The sequence below is a fragment of the Lotus japonicus genome, chromosome 3 (genome assembly GCF_012489685.1).
Source record: "Lotus japonicus ecotype B-129 chromosome 3, LjGifu_v1.2".
NCBI classification, from domain to species: domain Eukaryota; kingdom Viridiplantae; phylum Streptophyta; class Magnoliopsida; order Fabales; family Fabaceae; genus Lotus; species Lotus japonicus.
The window spans coordinates 33,100,646-33,122,986 of record NC_080043.1 but is presented as its reverse complement, the minus strand read 5'-3'; the positions used below and the strand labels follow the sequence as shown (position 1 = coordinate 33,122,986).

At 34.8% G+C, this 22,341-nt stretch overlaps 2 protein-coding genes across 5 annotated transcripts in view; one reads left to right on the top strand and one right to left on the bottom strand.

Annotated features, from left to right (window-relative positions):
• Positions 1-16,119, top strand: part of LOC130749468 (probable caffeine synthase MTL2) — a 19,147-nt gene extending 3,028 nt beyond the window's left edge. Inside the window, exons 2-5 of one of the 4 annotated variants that reach the window (XM_057602838.1) lie at positions 1,304-1,397; positions 4,582-4,986; positions 5,168-5,428; positions 5,565-6,049. In XM_057602838.1, the coding sequence (XP_057458821.1) occupies positions 1,323-1,397; positions 4,582-4,986; positions 5,168-5,428; positions 5,565-5,927 (1,104 nt within the window). In that variant the 5' untranslated portion in view covers positions 1,304-1,322 and the 3' untranslated portion in view covers positions 5,928-6,049. Of the gene's footprint in view, positions 1-1,303; positions 1,398-2,124; positions 4,987-5,167; positions 5,429-5,564; positions 6,050-10,630; positions 11,622-15,868 lie in introns of those variants that run through there. The other 3 variants (XM_057602837.1, XR_009022929.1, XM_057602836.1) reach the window with 3 other exon arrangements.
• Positions 11,282-13,776, bottom strand: LOC130743994 (probable jasmonic acid carboxyl methyltransferase 2). The gene is made up of 5 exons (XM_057596191.1): positions 13,736-13,776; positions 13,173-13,266; positions 12,173-12,577; positions 11,769-12,029; positions 11,282-11,644 (listed from the first exon to the last, which is right to left on the bottom strand). The coding sequence occupies exons 1-5, from the start codon at positions 13,774-13,776 to the stop codon at positions 11,282-11,284; spliced, it is 1,164 nt and encodes a 387-aa protein (XP_057452174.1).
• Positions 16,120-22,341: the final 6,222 nt, after the last annotated feature.

The window sequence follows — 22,341 nt, the reverse complement described above, 5'->3', positions numbered from 1 at the left end:
TGCAACTTTGATGCCGGCGGCAGTTGAAGAGCTTCTTCTGTTCTGCTTTTGAGGTATTGCGCGGTTGAGTATTTCTGGAGTCTCGATGCATACTAGGTTGGTGGTCATGATGCAGCTTAAGCCATCGGTGGTGTTTTGATCTCTTGGGCTTAGTTCTGAGGTTCTTATGGTCGATAGTTCGTGCGTTGTTGCTTTTCTAGTGCCGAGATGCGGCTCCGTTTTTGTTGGGTTGTGTGACTTTTGTCACAATTTAGGTCCCCGACGGATGTCCGTCTCGTAGGTTTTTGATCTGAGTTTGTTCTCATGATCGTTGGGTTGCAGTTTTATTTTCTGCTCTGTAGCACTAGATGACTATTTGTACTATCGACATTATCTATATATATATATATATATATATATATATATATATATATATATATATCTTTTGTTTTCAAAAAAAAAGAGCATTAATTATACTATACTACTTATAATCTTAAATTAAAATATCACCGAATGATAGTTCAAGTAGTAAAAGCTGAGACATATGAGTTATCAGTTGGAGTGGAAAAGTCAAGGGATCAATCATGGGAGGAGAGGGGAATTTAAATGCTTCCTGATGTAAAATAACCTTAGAATAGTTCTAAAAATGTTAGAAAAATTAAGAAATTAAAATTAATAAGAGGGATAGTGAAAATATTAGATAGTTAGATAATATTTTTTATAAAAACATGAATATTAATTATGTTTTTTAATCATTTTTTTTTTTAATTTCAAAGTATGAGATAAAGGATTTAAAAAAATTAAAGTAAGAGATAAAAAGGGAAACTACTAAGACTATTTAATATAAATTATATAATTTTTTTGAAAGTATAAATTATATAATCTTACAGAAAATAAACCAACCAAAACTTTATCAAGCCAAATAAATTAGAGAGGTATATTTAAGTATAAATTTGATTTCTTTCCCATTCAAAAAAAAATATGAATTTGATTTCAAAAATTTATATATATAAATTCTCTATTCTCACATTATCACTTTGCACTTTTAAGCCACACATGGCAAAAAAAAAAATAGTTTACCCCTTGATAAAGTTTTAATGTGCATAACTTTTGTAAGTTTTAATGTGTGTTTGATTAGCGAAAAATATGTCCCTTTAATTTATATCGGTAAGTGAGATTTCACTTTTCTATGCTTGTATAAAACATATGAGTGGATCAAAATTATCTCTCTAGAAATATCAAATATAGTAATCTGTAAGCAAACACAATATTAAATGTTGTTACCAGCCTTAATTAACAGAAGTTCTGGCCTTGCCTTGTGCAGTATTTGCAGTTTGTCTCCAATGTCGACAGAACAAGTTCTTTACATGAATGGAGAAGGAGCAGAAACAAGTTATGCAAAAAACTCCACATTCCAAGTACTTTCTTTCTCACACTATTAATAATATATTTGAAATTTTTGATGCATTACAATAAAAATGAATGAGCTAATGACATCTATTTCTTTTTTTAACTTTGGTTTAAGGTCTTCATCATCATAATGAGAACTAGCTAGCCACATAATAACTATGTTTGATTGAAATTTTATCATTACAAACCATCTTAATATTTTCTTGTAATTAAGTAAAACGCATAGTAGTCAATCCCGGATAGCGGCGCGTAGCGGCCGGCCCCAAAAGTGGGATAGCGTGATAGCGCATAGCGGGATGGCCGCTATTCTGAATTTTTTTATGTAATTTTATATCATTAATAGTTTAATACTATATACATATAAATAGCAAACAATGTCAAATATTGCCTAAAATTCATAACATTCATAATAGAAATAAAAATCATGAGTCTTGAACCATAACACACAACTAATAACTTCTCAAAAGCAAGGTAAAGAAGTCGAATTTGCAAATCTGAATGAAGAATGAAGCTTAATTCTATCAATTTTGACCTATAATGGCCCTGAGAAGTCCTAACATGCCCATAAAAAGGTTCCCCAACAATTTAAAACGAAGGGGCTTGAGTCATTTTCTCCTTCGTTCATATAGCGCCGCTATTTCCCGCTATTGGCCGCGATCTGCCGCTATTTTGGCCGCTATTCGCGCCGCTACGACCGCTATTGTGAAGTTGGCCGCTATTTCATCTCAATAGCGGCAGGGAGCCGCTCCGCTCCGCTACGCCGCTATAGAGCCGCTATTTGCCGCTATTGACTACTATGGTAAAACGATCGATTTGATATTTAACTATTCTAGATAATTTATCAAGAGAGATAGAACTTTGGCCTCTATAAGTGATTGGGTATGCTCAACATACATATATGAATTTCCCATTATATCTATTCACTTCTTCTACTTACACTCTCTGCACAACTTCACATTATTAGGACAATGGTTGAGAAATATTTTTTTTTTGAAAGATAAAGGAATATATAATCATAACCACAAAAAATCCCTAAGGACAGCACCCTTAAGGAGGAAAGAGCCCCAAAAAGCGAGGAATCTAGAAGAACAAAATATAACCCTTCTAAGCCGAAAAAAGGGATCAACACCGACCTAATAACCAAACCGGACATCAATGGGAAAACAATAACACACCCAAGGACAGCCCCAAAACATAGCCCGAAAACTACACAAATCAAGCCTTGAAGTGATCTTCGTATACCTTTTCCAAACCTCGAATAGCCTCTACGTCGCTTCCCTCAAACTCAAGCCCCAAAACCTTGCCAAGAAGCCACGTCTTTTTTGACCGAGTGAAGAGAGGGCCACCGCTCGCCGGAACAGAAGCCAACGAAGCCAAATGGGAAGAGCCCTCGTCGACACCCCTCACCGCCACGCAAGCCAGGGGGCGAGCATGGGGAATCTTTTTGGGTCGACCACGCCGGCGGGGCAACAGAGCAGGCACCACATCAGCCAGGCCCTCAACAGGCACAGAGCCAGCGACCTCCTCCGCCTCAGCGAAAGGCAAAGCCGCGGAAGGAAGAGGCCCTGACAGAGCCGGCGAGACCACCTGAAGCGAAGAGGTCCCAACTGCCGAAGATCCAGATCCTGAGGAGACTGAAACAGAAGAATTGGGGCAAACCCAACTCTCACTACTCAAACCATCCGGATGCAGACGCAAGAGAAGAAAATTCCTCAAAGCCGTCGAACACCAAGAACCCAAAGCCACCGACAGAAGAGAGGGAGCAAAAGACAAGCAGAAGCGAGGACCGTAGGAGAGGTTACGATTCCATCTCCCAACCGAGGAACCTTTGAGAAGAAAAGACAAACCATTCTCCCAAAAACCACGCACTTCTGCAAGATTTACATCTGAGAAAGCACCCCTCTGATCTACAACCACTTCCGCCTCCTCAACAACAGCTAAACCGTCTCTATGCCAACACTCGTCCCCAGCCAAAACCAGCGCCAAACTACCATCACTGACATCATTTAGCCCTTCTCCTATCTTCGCTTCATCATCCAAATCGGAGCCCGTAAAGGAAATCTCTGGGAAGAGGAAAATATCCGGCACTCTCAGCATCGTTTCATTCCTACATCCAACACCACCGATCATCCTTAGCTCATCCTCAGGAAAAGGAATCACGCCACTAACCTTCCTCTGCCCCAAGACAGCATCCCGCCAAGAAACACGCGCAACGAGCCTCTGCCCCTGATCAGAGGAAGCCTGAGAACTCAACCCAAAACCGCTCCGGGGAAAGCCACAGTCCCGAGGGGCTCTGGCCAAGGAAGCCGACAGGGAAGCACTCCCCAAACGAAACCCATTCAGACCTTGAATAGCCTTCAGCGCTTGATCTCTCAATCCATAACGAACAAAACCAAATCGGAAAAATCTACCAAACTTCCTCTGCCGTTGAACAAAGAGATTGACAACCTTGCCAAACTTCGAGCAAATATCACGAAGATGGAGGTAATCGGACGACTCTTCGATCCCGTCAATGAACACAGAGAAGCAGGACCTCCTACCAGCGCTGCACCATCTCGTTCCTCCGTCTGCTTCACCGTCCAGCTCATCACCCTCCTCCTCGCCATCCACTTCGCCTACGCCTCGATCAGCCGTCGACCCAATCTGTCTCGTCGCCGCCGAAGGAGGGGCGAAAGACCTAGAAGCCCTAGCAGAGGGGAACATATGTTTTTCTATTATCCCAAAAATATAAAAAAGGAAATGATATGGTTGAGAAATATTAAAAGCTTTGTTTTCCACTAAAAATGATTATTTTGAAATCTTAGTTAATTGTCTCCAAAATTCAAGGTAAAAATATTCTTATTGTTTGACTTATTGTTATTGATACTCCCTCCGGTCCTATTTATAAGCATGAAAGAGAAGAAAAATCTTGGTCCTTTTTATAAGAACCAAATGAAAGTTTGAGCTATATTAATTAATTTTTTCCAATGATGCCCTTATTAATTCTAACTTGTAAAATGTGTCTCATTAATTATTCTCTCTCTTTTCCACTTTCCAACACTAATAACAAAGGGTAATTTTGGAAGTTCATTTTAATTTAAGACAAATTTAATGCATTTTATCTAGTTTAACTACATTTCTTAAACTATGCGAATTTTTTTTTTGTTGCTTATAAATAGGACCGGAGGGAGTATATTTTACTTTAATTTTCAGAGAAAAGTGATATCGGAAACACAACCTATTCTAGAAGAAAGTATCAAGAGATTCTTGCATCAAACCACTTTTAAAAGTAGTTTGAAAGTGGCAGATTTAGGTTGCTCCTCGGGACCAAATGCACTTTTGGTCGTATATAAAATATTGACTATCATCAATGAAACTAAAAATAATTCAAATCTTGAGGCGCCTATACTCCAAGTTTACCTTAATGATCTTTTTGGAAATGATTTTAGCGGTATCTTCAAGTTACTTCCTGATTTCTACCAAGGGGTACAAGAGAGAGGACACAACAATGGAGCATGCCTTATACATGCAACTCCAGGGAACTTCTATGGGAGACTTTTTCCGAACAATTACATCAATTTCTTTCATTCTTCCAGTAGTCTTCATTGGCTCTCACAGGTCATTATATATTAAACTTGGTAAATTTGTGTTTGCAAAGCAAAGCAAAAAATTAAATCACTTATGTATGTATTATATATATATATATATATATATATATATATATATATATATGTGTGTGTGTGTGTATGTGTGTGTACATATATATACATAATATTGCTTCTTCTTTTTTTCCGGACAGGCTCCAGAAGAATTGACTACGGGAGAAGAACCACTAAACAAGGGTCATATTCATATAACAAATACAAGCCCTGAAATAGTCTATAAAGCATATTTTGAGCAATTTCAAAGAGATTTTAAATTGTTTCTAAGATCACGTTCAGATGAACTAACTGTTGGTGGAAGTATGTTACTATCTTTCCTTGGAAGAGAAAATTCTTTATTTGAAATAGGTACTTCAGGAGCCTTAATTGGGATGATACTCAATGACATGGTCTTAGAGGTATGCAACAAAACAAAGTTTTGAATTACCTTTATCATCAAATTTTCGAGGAAAATTATTTTTTGTTGTACAGTAAGTAACATGTTATTTACATATTTATAAGTAACTATTAATGCTCCTCATAACTACTATGTAGGGTTTGGTTGAAGAGACAACATTGGATTATTTTAATATGCCTTTATATTGTCCTACAATGGAGGAAGTTAAACAAATAATTGAGGGAGAAGGATCATTTACCCTTCAAACATTGAAAACTATCCAAATAAGTTGGAATTCACATCTTCCAGATGACATTGATGTTTCTGTTCTTGATAACAAAATGAGAGGATATTTGATTGCCAAATCCCTTAGAGCTGTCATGGAACCTCTTTTGTCATTTGCATTTGGCAATAATATCATGGACGAATTATTCTCAAGGTTCGGAAAGAAGATTTCCCAAATCATGGAGATGGAGACATTGCAATACACAACTTTGATCATGTATATGACAAAAATATGACTATAAAGTGATTATAATTGTTAGACTTACATATGTTAGCAAGGATGTAAGTGAAAACATCCATGTAGGATATGTACACATATAATTGATGCTGGGGCAAATTAAAAATGGGCTTTCGAATATATGTGAGATTGCTATAACTACAAAATACAAATATATGGAATATTAGTGCTCCATTGAACTTTTGAGTAATTTACTACCACTCAATCTACAAAAAGCAGCTGGTCTATGCTCACAAGAGGATCTAATCGAGAAAAGGGCTACTAAATGGTAACCTGATGGTTCCAGTAGCTATTGTGAGTAATATATCCCAAATTGGTGTCATACACACAAACATGAATATTAGAGTCCCTTTTCCTTCAACAATTTAAATAAATAAATATGAGAGAAAGAAAATAATTATTAACGATTAATTCATATTTGAGAATATTTTAAAATGGTTAAAACCTAGAAATAGAAAATTATAGCATGAGGGCTAGACATATTGGGTTTCAAAGATCAATAGTAACTAAAAAGAATAGGTTAACCTGTAAGTTATTTGATAGTCATGTGCTTAAAACTGTCATTAAACAAGTGTAGGTTGGGTGCAAACAGAGCAAATGAAATAACTAATTGTAACCAACTTTAGTTGGTTAGTTATTAGGATAGAAGAATAGAATCCTAAACCCATAAAGAAAATAACTGCTGGCATTAGAACTGGTAGTATCAGTAAAAAAATTACACTAACAGAAACCTAAACCCAGAATTAATGTGATCCATGACTTATTTCTTATTTCTGATTTCTTGTGATTGTTATGCTGCTCTTGTTGTGTTGTTTCTGTTTTGAAGCTTGTTTACTAATTTTATACGAGTTAATTTGCAATCTTTTTATCTTCACATTTTAGTTCTGTTGTAAATGTTACTATTTTTTATTGATTACTACATAAAATAGAAATGGATAAGTCATGGATTTTGTTGCCACGAAATTCACCTGCATATTAGGAAGGGGTTAAGCGATTTTTAGACTTTTCCTTTGAGCGTAGTTCTGTTGATGGGGCAATATTATGCCCTTGTGGTCTATGCAATTTTAGAAAGTGGCTGACTAGGGATGTAGTGTATGAACACTTAATTATTAAGCAATTCCCGAGAAATTACACCTTTTGTTTTGATCATGGAGAGTCCCATGAAGTAGAAACTGAAAACAATGGTACTGCCAATGTGTCAAGTTTAGGACCAAACATTGCGAATGATGAAGATCCTATCCGAAACATGGTCAATGAAGATTTTGGGGTCGATATGCATCGTGACAATGATTCAAATGAAGGCGTCGGCCAAGGTGAAGGACCAATGCCAAATGTTGGGCCACAAGTAAATCAAGCTAGAGAGTTTTATGAGTTGGCAAAAGATGGGGAACAACCATTGTACGAAGGTTGCACACGGTATTCTAAACTTTCTTTTATAGTGAAGCTGTATCATATCAAATGCCTATGTAAGATGACTGATAAGGCAATGACAATGACAATAGAACTACTACATGATGCATTTGAACATGCACAAATTCCAAGTTCATTTTACGAGGCAAAGAAATATATAACCAAACTCGGTTTGGGATATGAAAAGATACATGCATGTCCAAGAAATTGCATGTTGTACTGGGGTGCGGATGAAAACAGGGAACAATGCAAGACTTGTACCATGTCTAGATGGAGAGAACCGAGTGGAAATGGTGAGAATCTGGTGTCAGAAGTTGATAAGTGCAAGAAGAAAGTGCCTCGAAAAGTTCTTCGTTACTTTCCTCTGAAGCCTCGATTGCAAAGATTGTTTTTGTCTTCAAAGACTGCTAATGATATGAGATGGCATGCTGTGTCTACTAATAACGATGGCATGATCAGGCATCCCATAGACTCTGAAGCTTGGCAGCATTTTGACTCAAAAAACACTGATTTTAGTAAAGATCCAAGAAATGTTCGTCATAGTTTAGCTTCTGATGGTTTTAATCCTCATAGTTTATTGAGTGCAAGTAATAGCATTTGACCCGTTATTCTCATACCCTACAACACTCCTCCGTGGGTGTGTATGAAGCCGACGTCTTTTATCCTTTCAATGATAATTCCTGGTAAAAAACAACCAGGAAATGATATAGATGTTTACTTGCAGCCTCTAATCAAGGAGTTGAAGGAATTATGGCATGATGGTGTAGATGCTTATGATGTGTCGACGAAGGAGATGTTTAAATTACATGTTGCTTTGATGTGGAAAATCAGTGACTTCCCCGGGCTTGTCCTACATGTAATTTTGACTCGGTCCCGTGCCGCCTTAAGCACAGTTTAAAGTGGTGTTTTATGGGTCACAATCGATTTCTTGATAGGAGACATAAATTTAGATTGAACAAGATTCGGTTTAATGGACAACAAGAGTTACGTGATGCACCAAAATCTTTGCCAGACTCAGATATTTTTGCACAGGTTAAGGACATTAAGGTCAGCTTTGGCCGAAAAGATAAAACAAGTGGAAAGAGAAAAAAGTCACTTGGTGAGAGAGTTCCCTCAGAAATCACCCAACAATGGAAGAAGAAAAGCATATTTTTCGAGCTTCCATATTGGGAGCACAATAAATTGCGTCACAATCTTGATGTCATGCACATCGAAATGAACGTTTGTGAAAATATCCTATTCACCTTGCTGAATGATGGAAGGTCAACAGATCACTTGAATGCTCGAAAAGACCTACAAGCCATAGGCTTTAGGCATGATCTTTGGCCAGATGAGAATGGAAAGTATCCTTTAGCTATTTATACAATGTCCAATCAAGGAAAGAAATCCGTTTTAACAAGTTTAAGCAATATCACAGTGCCAGATGGTTATTCAAGCAACATTTCTAGGTGCATTGATTTGGACAATTTTCGAGTGAGCGGGATGCTTAAAAGCCACGATTTTCATGTATTGATGGAGCAATTGCTACCGCTGGCCATGCGAACAACATTGCCCAACGAAGTCTCAAAAGTTTTTAATGGATTGGGCTCATTCTTTAGGCAATTGTGCGGAAAAGCTTTGAGTGTGGCTGATTTAGATCGAATGCAGCATGATATTGTGCTCACTCTATGTAACATGGAAATTTTATTTCCCCCTTCATTCTTTACTATCATGATCCATTTAGTTGTTCACCTTGTTGAGGAAGCTAAACTTGGAGGCCCCATATATTACCGATGGATGTACCCTGTAGAGAGGCAAAACATGAACTAGTTCTATTTTTTTTTTTTAATTTCGTGATTTCTACCGTGATATACATCAACTATCAAATGTCTCTTTTGATTAGGTACTTATGATTGCTCAAATCATATGTGCGCAAGAGGGCACAACCCACAGGCTCCATTGCAGAAGGTTACCTAATGCAAGAAATCCTAACATTTTGTTCAAGGTACCTCAATGATATTGAGACCGTATGGAATCGACCACGTCGTGTTGATGATGAACCTAATGATATGCAACCGGAAACACAGGTAGCTGAATTTTTTCCTAAAGTGGGAAAACCAGTTGGTCGCTCTTCATATTTCACCCTTTCATCCATTGAAAGGTTACAAGCTCATCGACATATTCTAACCAATTGCTCAATAGTTGATCAATATGAACAGTAAGCACTTCAAACGACATACTTGATCCATTTTTTTACATGCCTACTAACTTATATCTATATAGGGAATATAGAGATATTGTGCGGAGGAAACTAAGAAGGCACACAAGGAGTGCGACTGAGATAGACAAGAAGGTTCATAAAGAGTTTTTCGGTTGGTTCTATAATCATGTAAGAAACAACTCAATCAACGTCAAATGAATATTCATGCATGTTTGTATTAAACACGCCACTAACACGTGTATTATGTTTAGATTTTTAATAATGCAGACACCCTTGGCGAGGCAGATAAATCGATTCTTCTCATACTTGCTGAAGGGCCTGATTGTCGAGCTAGAAGGTTCACTGCATATAATGTTAACGGATATAAATTTCGTACATTAGTTCGAGACAAAGGATTGAGAACCCAAAATAGTGGGGTTTTTGGTTCATTTGGCACTAGAAGTTACTCAAGCAGTAGTGATTCCCAAATGAGATTTGGAGGGGTCCCTTATTATGAGAAACTGATAGACATAATTGAAATCAGCTACGATGGCTTATTCACAATTCCTTTATTTAAATGTAAATGGGCTAATACCACTAATCCTAGAGGTATGAAAAAAGATGATTTGGGTTTTACCTCTATTAACTTCACAAGACCAATACACACGGGAGATCATGAAGACGATGAGCCTTATATTAAAGCTTCTGAAGCCTAGATGGTTTTTTATGTTGATGATGAGAAAGAAAATGGTTGGAGTATACCTTTGCATGTGAAGCCAAGGGACTTATATGACATGGGTGAAGAGATTAGTGTATCAGATGAGGCATATCCATCATCTAACTTGGAGGAAATTTTTCCGAATAATACTGAACCTATACAATTGGCAATAGTTGTCACAAATGATGATCCTTTATATTATATCATTGATGGAAATATCGATGAAGATGATTTTCAAGATTATATAGTTACATGATCTGATCCTTTGGATAATACTTGCAATTCACTTATATTATTACCAGAAGATGTTTTAACTTGTGAGGTTCTTTTGATGTTATTCTTTATATATAGTTGTCTTGTCTTCCTTCATAGTGCTAACATTTTGGTTTTACAGGTATGGCTAAAAGAAAGAGACATTGTCTTAGGACTTCTTCTTCAGCAACAACACCCCAATAATCTGTTTCTGCACGTCACAGCGACCTTATATCGCAGCATGTTGACCATGTGCAACAGCTTAGTGAGTCTATACCGCAGCATAGTGAGCCTATACCGCAGCACAATGAGCCTATACCGCAGCATAGTGCACCTATAATCAAGGAGGTTCAAAATCAACAGCCCACACAACGTGCTCAGAAGTCTACAAAAAAATGGGACATGGACCTTATTGGTATGCGATTCATTTCTTAACACTTTCTACAATATTTTCCTTTGCACATACAACTAGTTAACATACATCATTCTTGTTTAGTTTGTAATTTTTGAAATAATTATTACTTTTCAAAATCATAAGCTTCAATACATTAGTACTTTTCTCATAAGAACTTAATATATATATATATATAATTTCACATAGGCATTAATGTAGTTCCTTATTTCATCTTCCATAAAAATTCAAATATTCTCAATTTGATGTGTGTGAAGTTCAAAAGTAGCAGGATATGGTTACAAATTGACCACCAGTAGAAAATACCCCATCAGATCTGGCCCCATCGTTTATTGGGTATTTCAGCACAGAATTTACATTACTAGCTAGCTTGGTAATAAGTCATCTTTTTGTGATGGACATGATTAAATTTGTGTATTGCAATGTCTCTATCTCCATGATTTGGGATATCTTCCTTCCGAACCTTGTGAATAATTCATGCATGATGTCTTTGCCAAACGAAAATGAGAAAAGAGGTTCCATGACAGCTCTGAGGGACTTGGAAATCAAATCTCCTCTCACTTTGTTATCAAGAATAGAAACATCAATGTCATCTGGAAGGTGTGAATTCCAACTTATTTGAATAGTTTTCAATGTTTGAATGGTAAATGATCCTTCTTCCTCAATTATTTGTTTAACTTCCTCCATCGTAGGACAATATAAAGGCATATTAAAGCAATCCAATGATGTCTTCTCAATCAAACCCTACATATTAGTTAAGAGGTTACTAATAAATACCAAGACAAGTTACAAAAAAATATTTTTACATTTTGGCCGGTTCGTGAAAATTTTATAATTAAGATAATACAAAATTAATTTTGTTACCTACCTCTAAGACCATGTCATTGAGTACGATACCAATTAAGACTCCAGAATCGCCTATTTCAAATAAAGCATTTTTTCTTCCAAGGAAAGATAGTACCATACTTCCACCAAGTATTAGTTCATCTGAACGTGAACCGAGAAACAATTTGAAATCTCTTTGAAATTGCTCAAAATATGATTTGTAGACTATTGCAGGGCTTGTATATGTTAAATGAATATGACCCTTGTTTAGTGGTTCTTCTCCCATAGTCAATTCTTCGGGAGCCTGTCAGGGAAAAAGCAATATCATATGTGTGTGTGAGTGAGAGATCCACATAAATGATTTTATTTTGGTATGTGTGTGTGAGTGAGAGATACACATATATGATTTTCGCAAACATAAATTTAACAAATTTAATATAAAATGACCTGTGAGAGCCAGTGAAGACTACTGGAAGAATGAAAGAAATGGATGCAATTATTAGGAAAAAGTCTTCCATAAAAGTTCCCCGGAGTTGCATTTATAAGGCATGATCCAACGTTGTCTCCTCTCTCTTGTATCCTTTGGTAGAAATCAGGAAGTAACTTGAAGATACCGTTAAAATCGTTTCCAAAAAGATCATTAAGATAAACTTGAAGTATAGGCGCCTCACGATTTAAACTCATTACAGTCTCATTAATGATACCCAATATTTTGTACACAACAAGAAGTGCATTTGGTCCTGAAGAGCAACCTAATTCGACCACTTTCAAATTACTTTTATAAGTGGTTTGATGCAACAATCTCTTAATACTTTCTTCTAGAATAAGCTCTGTTCCCAATATCACTTTTCTCTGAAAAATAAAATAAAATAAGTAACAACTACAACAATAATATATAATAATAATATGGGGTTACAATGAACTAAGGTTTCAAAATAAGGATTTTTTTTTTATGGAAAACAAAGCTTTTTTAATTATGGATGTAATGAATTGAAAGAATTTATATTTTATTACATTTTCTTTCTCAACTCATTTTTCCATCAACTCTTACCACTTAAGTTATCATTTGAAAAGAGTTTAAACTTTAAATAGAAGAAGAACTAAATGGACATAATGGGGGAGGGGGAAATGTATATTGAGTAATTCCTATCACTTATGGCTACAATGTTCTTTGTCTCTCATTAAAAAAATGGTTCTTTATCTCTTGATAAATTAACCTGATGACAAGTTAAATATTAATTTGATCTTTTTACTTAAGATAGTATTAATTAATGACAAAACATCAATCAAACATAGTTACTATGCAGCTAGTACTTATGACAATGAAGACCTTAAACCAAAATTTAAAAATAAAAAGAAATAGATCGATGTAATATTAGCTCATTCATTATTATTGTAATGCATCTAAATTTTAAATATTCTTATGATAGTGTGAGAAAGAAAGTACTTGAAATGTGGAGTTTTTTGCATAGCTTGTTTCTTCCCCTTCTCCATTCATGTGAAGAACTTGTTCCATTGACATTGGGGGCAAACTCCTAATACTGCACAGGGCAAGGCCAAAATAATTGTACATACATGCCAACATTTAATATTGTGTTTACTTACAAATTATACTCCATCTGTTTTTATTTGCTAACGAGATTATTTTGATCATTTCATGTTTTATGCATGCATACAAATATAAAATCTAACTTACCAATATAACTTAAAAGGACAATTTTTCTTGTTAACAAAACACACATTAACACTTACAAAAGTCAAAGCACGGATAGAAGAGGTAAGCTATTTTTAAAAAGTACTAAGTTGTTGTCTAAAAAAGTACTAAGTTTTCAATGTGTGAGTTAAAATGTGTAAAATGATAATGTGAGAAACTGAGAATAGACTATTCATATTTTCTTTAACTATTAAATTCCTTTTGCAATTTTGAGTTGGCAGAGAAAGCTCTCATACCATGTATTTAACGAGTTGTGTTTAACTTAAGCCCAAGATATTGGGTCAATGTAGAATAACCTGTGCCATTTAATCTGCCTACTTGGTGGTAAAGTATACATATTTAAATATAACTGTCTAATTTATTTGGCTTGATAAACCTTTTGTTGGTTTATATTCTTTAAGATTATATAATTTATAATCTTGAAACACTCTCTAATGGCTCGGCCTAGGTGGTCGCCGCACCGTTCACCCTCCTGGCGCGATGGCAACCCCTCCTCAATCTCTATTTCTCATTTTCTTCCCTTACTACAGTTTCCTTTCTCTCTAACCGGGCACTGTCCCTCCCTTGCGCTGCCCCTAGTGTGTTTTCTCCTTCCTTTTTTCGTCTTTCTTGCTCCCGGAGTCTCTATGTTGTCGGTTCTATATTGGGGTCACTTGTTCCTTCCAGATCTGGTTTCGATGGGACTTTTCCCGTTCGGTGTAACACCCCGTTTTTAATTAAAATAATATTCATATTTTATTTTAAATAAGATTATATCATATGGTGGTTTATTAGGCGATATAATAATACTTTAATGAAATAAAATATTTTCTGTGATGCTGGGTGTGTTTTATGAAATGGAAGAGAGTTAGGGGGTGAAAGTTAGGATTAAAAATGGAGACAAGGACTAGGAGAGATTTTGGGGTTTTTAGTTTAGCCCTTGAGGAATTAGGTTTAGATGGTTAATTAAGGATGGGGCAGCAACTATAGAAAAAAAAGAAAAGAAAAGAAAGAAGAGTTGAAGCTGCTCGCGTGAAAGAAGAAGAAGAAGGGAGGAGAGTCGCTGTCGCGTGGAGGAAATAAGGAGAAGAAGGGGAGAGGCGCGGCGGTGATCGTGGAGAGGAAGAGGAGAGGCCGAGAATCAAGAAGAAAAGGGTCTAGGAGGCTTTGTACCGGTGTCATAGAAGGTAAGGGTCTGAATTTACCTTGTATAATTGTAGTATAACAGAAGTTGAGTTTAACATGAAGGAAACCCCAACTTCTTTGAAAATTCAGAACTGAGATACTGTGTTGAGTGTTAACATGTGGTGAGCAAAATTGATTTTGAGCGAAATTGACGTTCTGGGGGAAAATTGGGTTATGTTTCTGCCCGCAGATACCATAACAGCTTGTGCTGTAGAGAGCATAACTCTCTCTACAGAATTCCAAATTGGGTGAAACCAATTTTGTATGAAAGCTAACTCATAGTGTTATGTTGGGTAGTATTTTCAAAAAATTTGGACTGCTCGTTCAGTACCAGAATTATCTGCAAGTTCACTCTGCTTCTGCCCACAGACACCCTAACAGCCTGTTCTGTAGAGAGCATAACTCTCTCTACAGAATTCCAAATTGAGTGAAACCAATTTTTTATGAAAGCTAACTCATAGGATTATGTTTGGTAATATTTTCATAATTTTTGGACTGCTCGTTTAGTACAAGAATTATCCGCAAGTTTGCTATGTTTCTGTTTATTTCTGGAATTGATTCTGGAACTGTTCTAGTAATTAATGTGAGACATTTGGTGATTTTGTGTTGTTAGCTTGTCGGTAAAATAGTGAATGATTTGATAATTATATTGAAGTGTTATTTTGTGCAATTTTGGTGTGATTTCCATTATGAAATTTGGTGAGAAAATATGTTATATATTTGGGGCTGGAGTGGTCTCAAATTTGCATGTTTTAATTTATGAGTTTTTGCACGAAATACACTTCATTTAGTCAAGAGGCAACGTGTCGGTTTTCCTCGGAAAACTTGGGCTTGTCCCAGAACTGGAGTGGTTCTGGAAGTCTGGTGTGGACTTCATTGGTTGTTAACTGTATGGAGTTGACGCGGTGATACCGCTAAGGTTAACAATTGGTACCACATGCATGCATTGGAGTCTCACACACTAAGTTTCACGTTTTTCAGTGGTTTATGTGTTTGGTGAATTGTTGGTGAATTTTTTTGCTGTTGTGGTGAAGTCGTGAAGTTGAATTATTATTCTTCTTAAAGCTTATAATTTTCCGAAGTAATAATAAGAATTGTGAAACTGTCTTGAGAGCAAATATTATAATTACTCAGATTTTAAAGAAAATGTGAAGAGTTTATAAAGAAGAATCTGAATAGTTTACTTGCTCTTTGTTATGCTATATTTTATGCAATGTAAGTTCTTACCCTTCTTTTGGAATGATGTTCTATGCGACATCGTACAGGTACTGGAGGTAGAGATGTTGCTCATGAGGAATAGCTTCGGAGAGTCTTAGTTTATGTTATTATTATTATCATAATAAAATAAAGTGTCTTGCTCTGTAATGTAACATTGGGTAGATATTTTACGTTACTTTTGCTTTTCTGTTGAGAGGATTTTATAACCTCTCCTTATGGAAGTTGTTGAATAATTTTCTAAATTATGGCGATGTTGTACTGTTGATGGCCGAAGTGCTTAAGGAATTGATTTATGAGTATGATGGATTTTATTGGAATAACATGGAAGATAAACCTATTTAAATAAGAGATTATATGCATCTTAGGATTATCTGGCAGGTTAAGAAATCTTATTGATAGGTCTTGTTATTTTAGAAATGCTGAAAATACAGAGGAAACTCTGCCCGTCTTTTTATATAAATCTTTGGGATACATATTTTGTCTGTTGTGCTATGAATGAAAGGCTGAAATAATTCATTCTTTGAAAACCATATGAACTTATAAATTTTCAAAACACAATCAGTGTTAATTTTAATGAGTTTTCGTGAAGAAGTGTAATACTCCCTAGATATGTTTTTTTTAAACTCTGATAAACGTTTTTTAAATAAAACAATGGGAAAAATGGGGTGTTACATTCGGACCTGGCTTCGTTGGGTCCGGTGGTAGCTAGTTTGTTCGTGGGTGTCGTTGGTGGTTCTTGGGGTGTGCGGCGATAGATTTGGGCGGTGTTCTTGAGTGCGTAGCGGCGATGTTCCTGGGCGGTTCTCGGTGTGTCTCGGTTTTGATGGGTGTTTTGCGTCGACAAGCTTTGGCCTTCTGTCTCTTCCCAAGAGAGGAAAATGCTTGTGTCAGAACCGGTGCTTTACAAATCCACAACGTGTCTCTCCCCAGTAACCTCAAGCTTCCTATTATTCACTGCCTCAAGATATGTTGGATCCCTAAATCATGCTGTTGTTTAATGCTTTTTGCGTCATTTTTTGGATTTTGTTTCGGTTTCTTGCCTTTGGAGTACTGAATGTTGTTTATTCTCCTCTGCCTTTCTGCAACGTTGGTGTCGGTGGCAGATATGGTGATTCTTCCAGCTTTGTTCATGAGGTGTTGCAAGGTGGAGTTTTGACCGAAGGCGCGGTGCAGCTGGTGTGGCGCTGTTCTTTGTAACAGATATGTTAGGGGTGCCTTGGTTCTGTGCTTCGGGGTTGGTGCTCGAGGTAGACAGGGAAGGTGGTGAAATTTTAGTTCGGCGGTGTGCTGATCGCGGTTGTTGTCGGTGTTGATCCCTTTGGTATTTATGCGTTCGCTTTCTGGTTGATGTATTGTGCTCGAGATTAGCTCTGTTTTTGTTGGGTTATGTGGCTTTTCTTTACCACATTTCGGTCTCCGACAGTTGCTCCTTCTCTTTGGTCATTTAGTGCTTGATCCGAGTTTGGACCTTGTTAATGTCGCTTGGGGTTTTCCCTGCAATTTGTGTAGGGTAGTAGGTGTTTATTAGGTGTTGGATATCGAAAGTTACATCTTTTGGGCGCCATTTTATTTTTAGGTATTTTTGTGTAATATTGGAGGGGATTTTGCTCACATTGTTGAGTTCTGTTTGTACAATCAACCAATCTATATAATAAAACTTTTGCTTTCAAAAAAATTTCAATGAAACTATTAAGAAATATTATTAATATTCTCATTTTATTACAAAAATATTATCTAACTTTCTAATTAATATTCTCATTATTTCAAACGAAGGACATAAGTCCTTGAATAATAGCTCAAGTGGAAAGAGTTAGGGGACATATGAGTTTGGGTGGAGGAGGTCTACGGATCAATCCCGGGAAAATGCAATTTATCTTTCTGATGTAAAAAAATGAAAGATATAAGGGTATAAGTGGTATTACATATTTAATGATTTTTTGAAATTTTAGAAATGACAAATAAATAGAAAAAAAATTCTTAAAATTATCACAGATAAAATTAAATAAACGCATCGAAGTAGCATTTTCAGGTCCCATATATAAGAGGCTAACTTTTTTTTTTTTGCTAATGTGGAGGCCTTAAAGCCCAGGAAAAGAAACTACAACAACCTAGAGGTGGAAACACCTTTTACATCATTCCTAAGATAAGGAAGAAGCCATTGGGGAACATCCTCACAATTAAAAACAAAATCTAACAAGGTGTATGCGGATTTTGCAAGGTGTATGAATCATGTGTATAAAGATAATGTGAGAATAGAAGTTTTTATATGTACATATCAATATATATTAGAAAAGAACAACTTCTAACATGACGTGTCGCTCTCACAGGCCAAGTTAGTGACGTGTCGCTCCCAGATTAATTCTCACCTAATATTTTACATGTAAGCTCTTTCTCCTTGGCTCCACTTGCCACATGTGCCCTGATTTTTCCTTACCTTATTTCTCCTTAATAAAAAAATACATTTTTAAATTTTAGATTTGATTAGGATTTAGGTTTTTTATTTCTTGATTTTATCTTAATTTATTTTTGATTTATTTTTAGAGTATTAATTAATTTTTATGGTATTTTTATTGGATTTTCGGATTTTTAATTAATTCCGGATTTTATGAGTTTTTATTGTGATTTGCTAGATTTTGATAGCTTTTATCTATTTTTATTTAGTACATTTTTAAATTTTAGATTTGATTAGGATTTATGTTATTTATTTCTGTATTTTATCTTAATTTATATTATTATTTATTTTTAGAGTATTAATTATTTTTTATGGTATTTTTATTGAATTTTCGGATTTTTAATTAATTCCGGATTTTATGAGTTTTTATTGTGATTTGCTAGATTTTGATAGTTTTTATCTATATTTATTTAGTACATTTTTAAATTTTAGATTTGAATAGGATTTATGTTGTTTATTTCATGATTTTATCTTAATATAAAATCTGTGATAAGTGATTTAAATCAATAATACATCCCATCAGCAAAAACCCTCTTAAAACCCTGCCTACCTCCACTATCTCCTCCATGGAATTCATCTCCTCCATGCAATTTTCATTTCATCTCTCCACTGAACGGAACCACCCCCACAAAATCGTCTCATCTCTTAACGGAACGACTTTGCCATCGACTTGCAATCGCATCCCTCCGATTTGCTGCCTTGGACTGATTGGGAAGGTTGCAGATGGAGGTTTCAAATTATTTTCTTCCTTTGCTTGCATAATATGTTATGGTTTTTTTTCAATTTTATTTTACTTTACCTTTAACTTTCATTCACTCATGTTTGACTTCAAGGTCAATTTCGTTCATCACTTGCCATGCTAATTTCAAATTCTTTTCTTCAGGTTTTTTTTTATAGATATTCCACCAAAAGAGATTCTTTGGAAGCCATGGATGGTGAGTCCATTTTATATTCTATATGGAATTTTGCAATATTTTGATTTGTTTTTTATGTTTTCTGATTCTCCTTTGTATGTGATTCTATTTTATTCCTTTTTCTTAATTTGCATCTAAAATTTGTGTCCTATGTTATAGGAGGTGAAACATTGATCTGTGTATGTTTTGATTAACCTAATCATTGTCAGTGAAGTGGATTGAGGGAGTGAAAGAATTGAGGGAAGAGAAAGGAGAAGTTGTAGATTTTTTTCCTTGCAACTTTTTTATTTGGTAATTTTTTCTTTTTGCCTGCTTCTTGCACCGAGGAAATTAATTATTATTGTTGGTGCTTGCCGTTACAACTACAGAACTACATATCATGGATGAGATTTTACTGCTTATCTTTGTTCGCTCAAGCTATACTATTGAGGTTAGACTTTTAAAACTGGTGCTATCCTTTCTAATATGCTAAACGCCTAAACCAATGTTCTAACAATAAATTGATTTCCTTGGCTTCCCTGGAAACATTTGACATGAATTTATCCGTAGGTACAGAACGACAATGAGGTGCATACCTCTTTCTGACTACACTCTCTGATTCTCAGCTAGCTGAAGATGAAACATGATTGATGACTCAAGATCTTATCTTGCTCTCATTTCAAGTAAGCCACGAAACATGTGAGACCAGTACTCATGGAGGTTTTTCTCAGTCCATTATATGTATATATTCACCAGATAAGAGATAGAGATGTGTGTTTGGTGTTGCACTACTGTGATGCATATATAGTTTTACTGACTTAGTTAATCAATTCTACATCTATCTAACATCATTACATATATTAAAAGTCACTTTTCGAAGGCAATATTAGATTTTATAATTAATCATTGTTCTACTATGGTTCAATTAATCAAACTTTAGTGTGAGTGGAAGTCTTGCTTGCATGAGTGTGTAATTATCACATTACGATTTAGTATCAGCATATGTTTTTGATTTGGTTATTGTACTTTCAACAACAGTGCAACATAAAGCAAAGAGTTGTTTTAGCCGTTCAACAAATATAATGGGTCTAAAATTTCTAGAGGGGTTTTCTTTCATTCATCTTCTTTAGTAGCATGTGATTAGTTTCCCCTTACAAATAGATCTGATTGGTTATGGAAACCACTGGAAGGCCATAGTCAAAAAGTGGCTTCAATTCATTCTTTGGCTTTCATATTTGTCTGCAAATTTGATTGCTATCTTTGCACTATCATAGCTAGATTGATGTTGCACATATTGCTATTATGTTTGGTGGTCTTTAGTCTATCCTACTCTAACATGTCTATCAATCTCACTTCATGAGTTCTTGATTTTCTGTTACTTAGAATGCAGATACGGCTGGAAGCTGCTGATTTGGAAGCAAGTTCCATTTGAATTAGCATGAGTTCATATTAATTCATGTTAAAGTTGGACAACAATCAGGAATAGCACCTAGGATTGCTGCTGATTTGGAAGCAAGTTTCATTTGATTTTTTAATTAGAAATAAATATTTTAATGATTTAAATTCAAAATGTGATACCTTCTTACTTTATGAAGTGCTTTTTTATGCCAGAGAACAGACTCTGGTTGCAGTGAAAACAAAATTTGCATATGATGTTAGGTACTGTGTGGAATTTGTGAGTGTGTTTGTGGATAATTTATAAGAAAAACGGTGGGGATAGTGAGGTAGAGAAATCTGAGAGAGATTTTGATGTAAATGAAGATTTTTCTTTCTTATGAGATTGGACTTTTAACTCTTATCCACACCATTCGAAATTTCCATTACTATTATAAGTACAACAAGCTCAAAAGCAGAATAGCATGATGAAACTACTAGATATTATTAATGAACCAAACCTTTCAGTTCCAAACTGTCAAGACCTTCGCTAGAAATTTGTTCTAAAGTACGTCCATTAGTACTACTATAAGAGCAAAGCAACATGCTTCTTATATTGGGAGATAGACAAAAGCAGAGGTTGCCTTAGTAAGCTTTCTCACTTGGATCAACAGAAAAAGCAACTGAAACTCGATCGATGAAAGTTGGAATGGCAAGGTTTACTCTTAAAGTCTTCGGCAGGAAGAGGATACAAGAGATCGACCTTGAAGCAAGCAAGGTATGGTGGGTGTCATCATCTTCATCGATATTACCCACCAGATAGACTTGAGAAAAGACTTTCAGGCATCCTGAGAGTAAGGAGAAGTTCGATCTAAATGTATTAGAAAGAACCTAAAAGCTTTTATATATAGGAAGAATATTTTACATGAAAATACTTCTACATAAAAATAAATGTTAATAAGATTTCATCGGAATTTTTTTTTGTTACAAGAAAAACATAATATAATATAGTTTGATGTTAATTTTTTACTACATAATAATATAGTCCACTTTAATTTTTTTGTACAAATTATTATAGGAGTTAAATATATCCACGTGTCAATTTGTTAGAGGATATAATTTTCAATTGATATATGTTTTAATTTTATATATTCTAACCTAATTAATTGATATTATTTTAGAAGATATAATTTTCAATTGATATATGTTTTAATTTTATATATTTTAAAATAATTGATTGATATTATTTTAAAAGATAAGATTGGGTCTTTTAATTTATTTTAAATTTATTTTTAGAATATATTGATTAATTTTTATTGAATTTTTGAATTTTTTATTAATTCGGGATTTTATGAGTTTTTATTGTGATTTGCTAGATTTTGTTAGTTTTTATCTATCTTTATTTAATACCATTTTTAATATTAGATTTGATTGGGATTTATGTTGTTTATTTCTTAATTTTATTTTAATTTATCTTATTATTTATTTTAAATCCAGAAAATACTTTATTTTATTTTAGATTTACTTTTAGAGTATATTAATTAAATTTTCTTAAATTTTCGGATTTTTAATTAATTCAGGATTTTATGAGTTTTTATTGTGATTTGCTAGACTTGGTAGTTTTTATCTATCTTTATTTAGTACCTTTTTAAATTTTAGATTTGATTAGAATTTAGCTTGTTTATTTCTTAATTTTATCTTATTATTTATTTAATTTTACTTCCATGAAATATTTTATTTTATTTTACATTTATTTATAGAGTATAATAATTAATTTTTATTGAATTTTCGGATTTTTAAT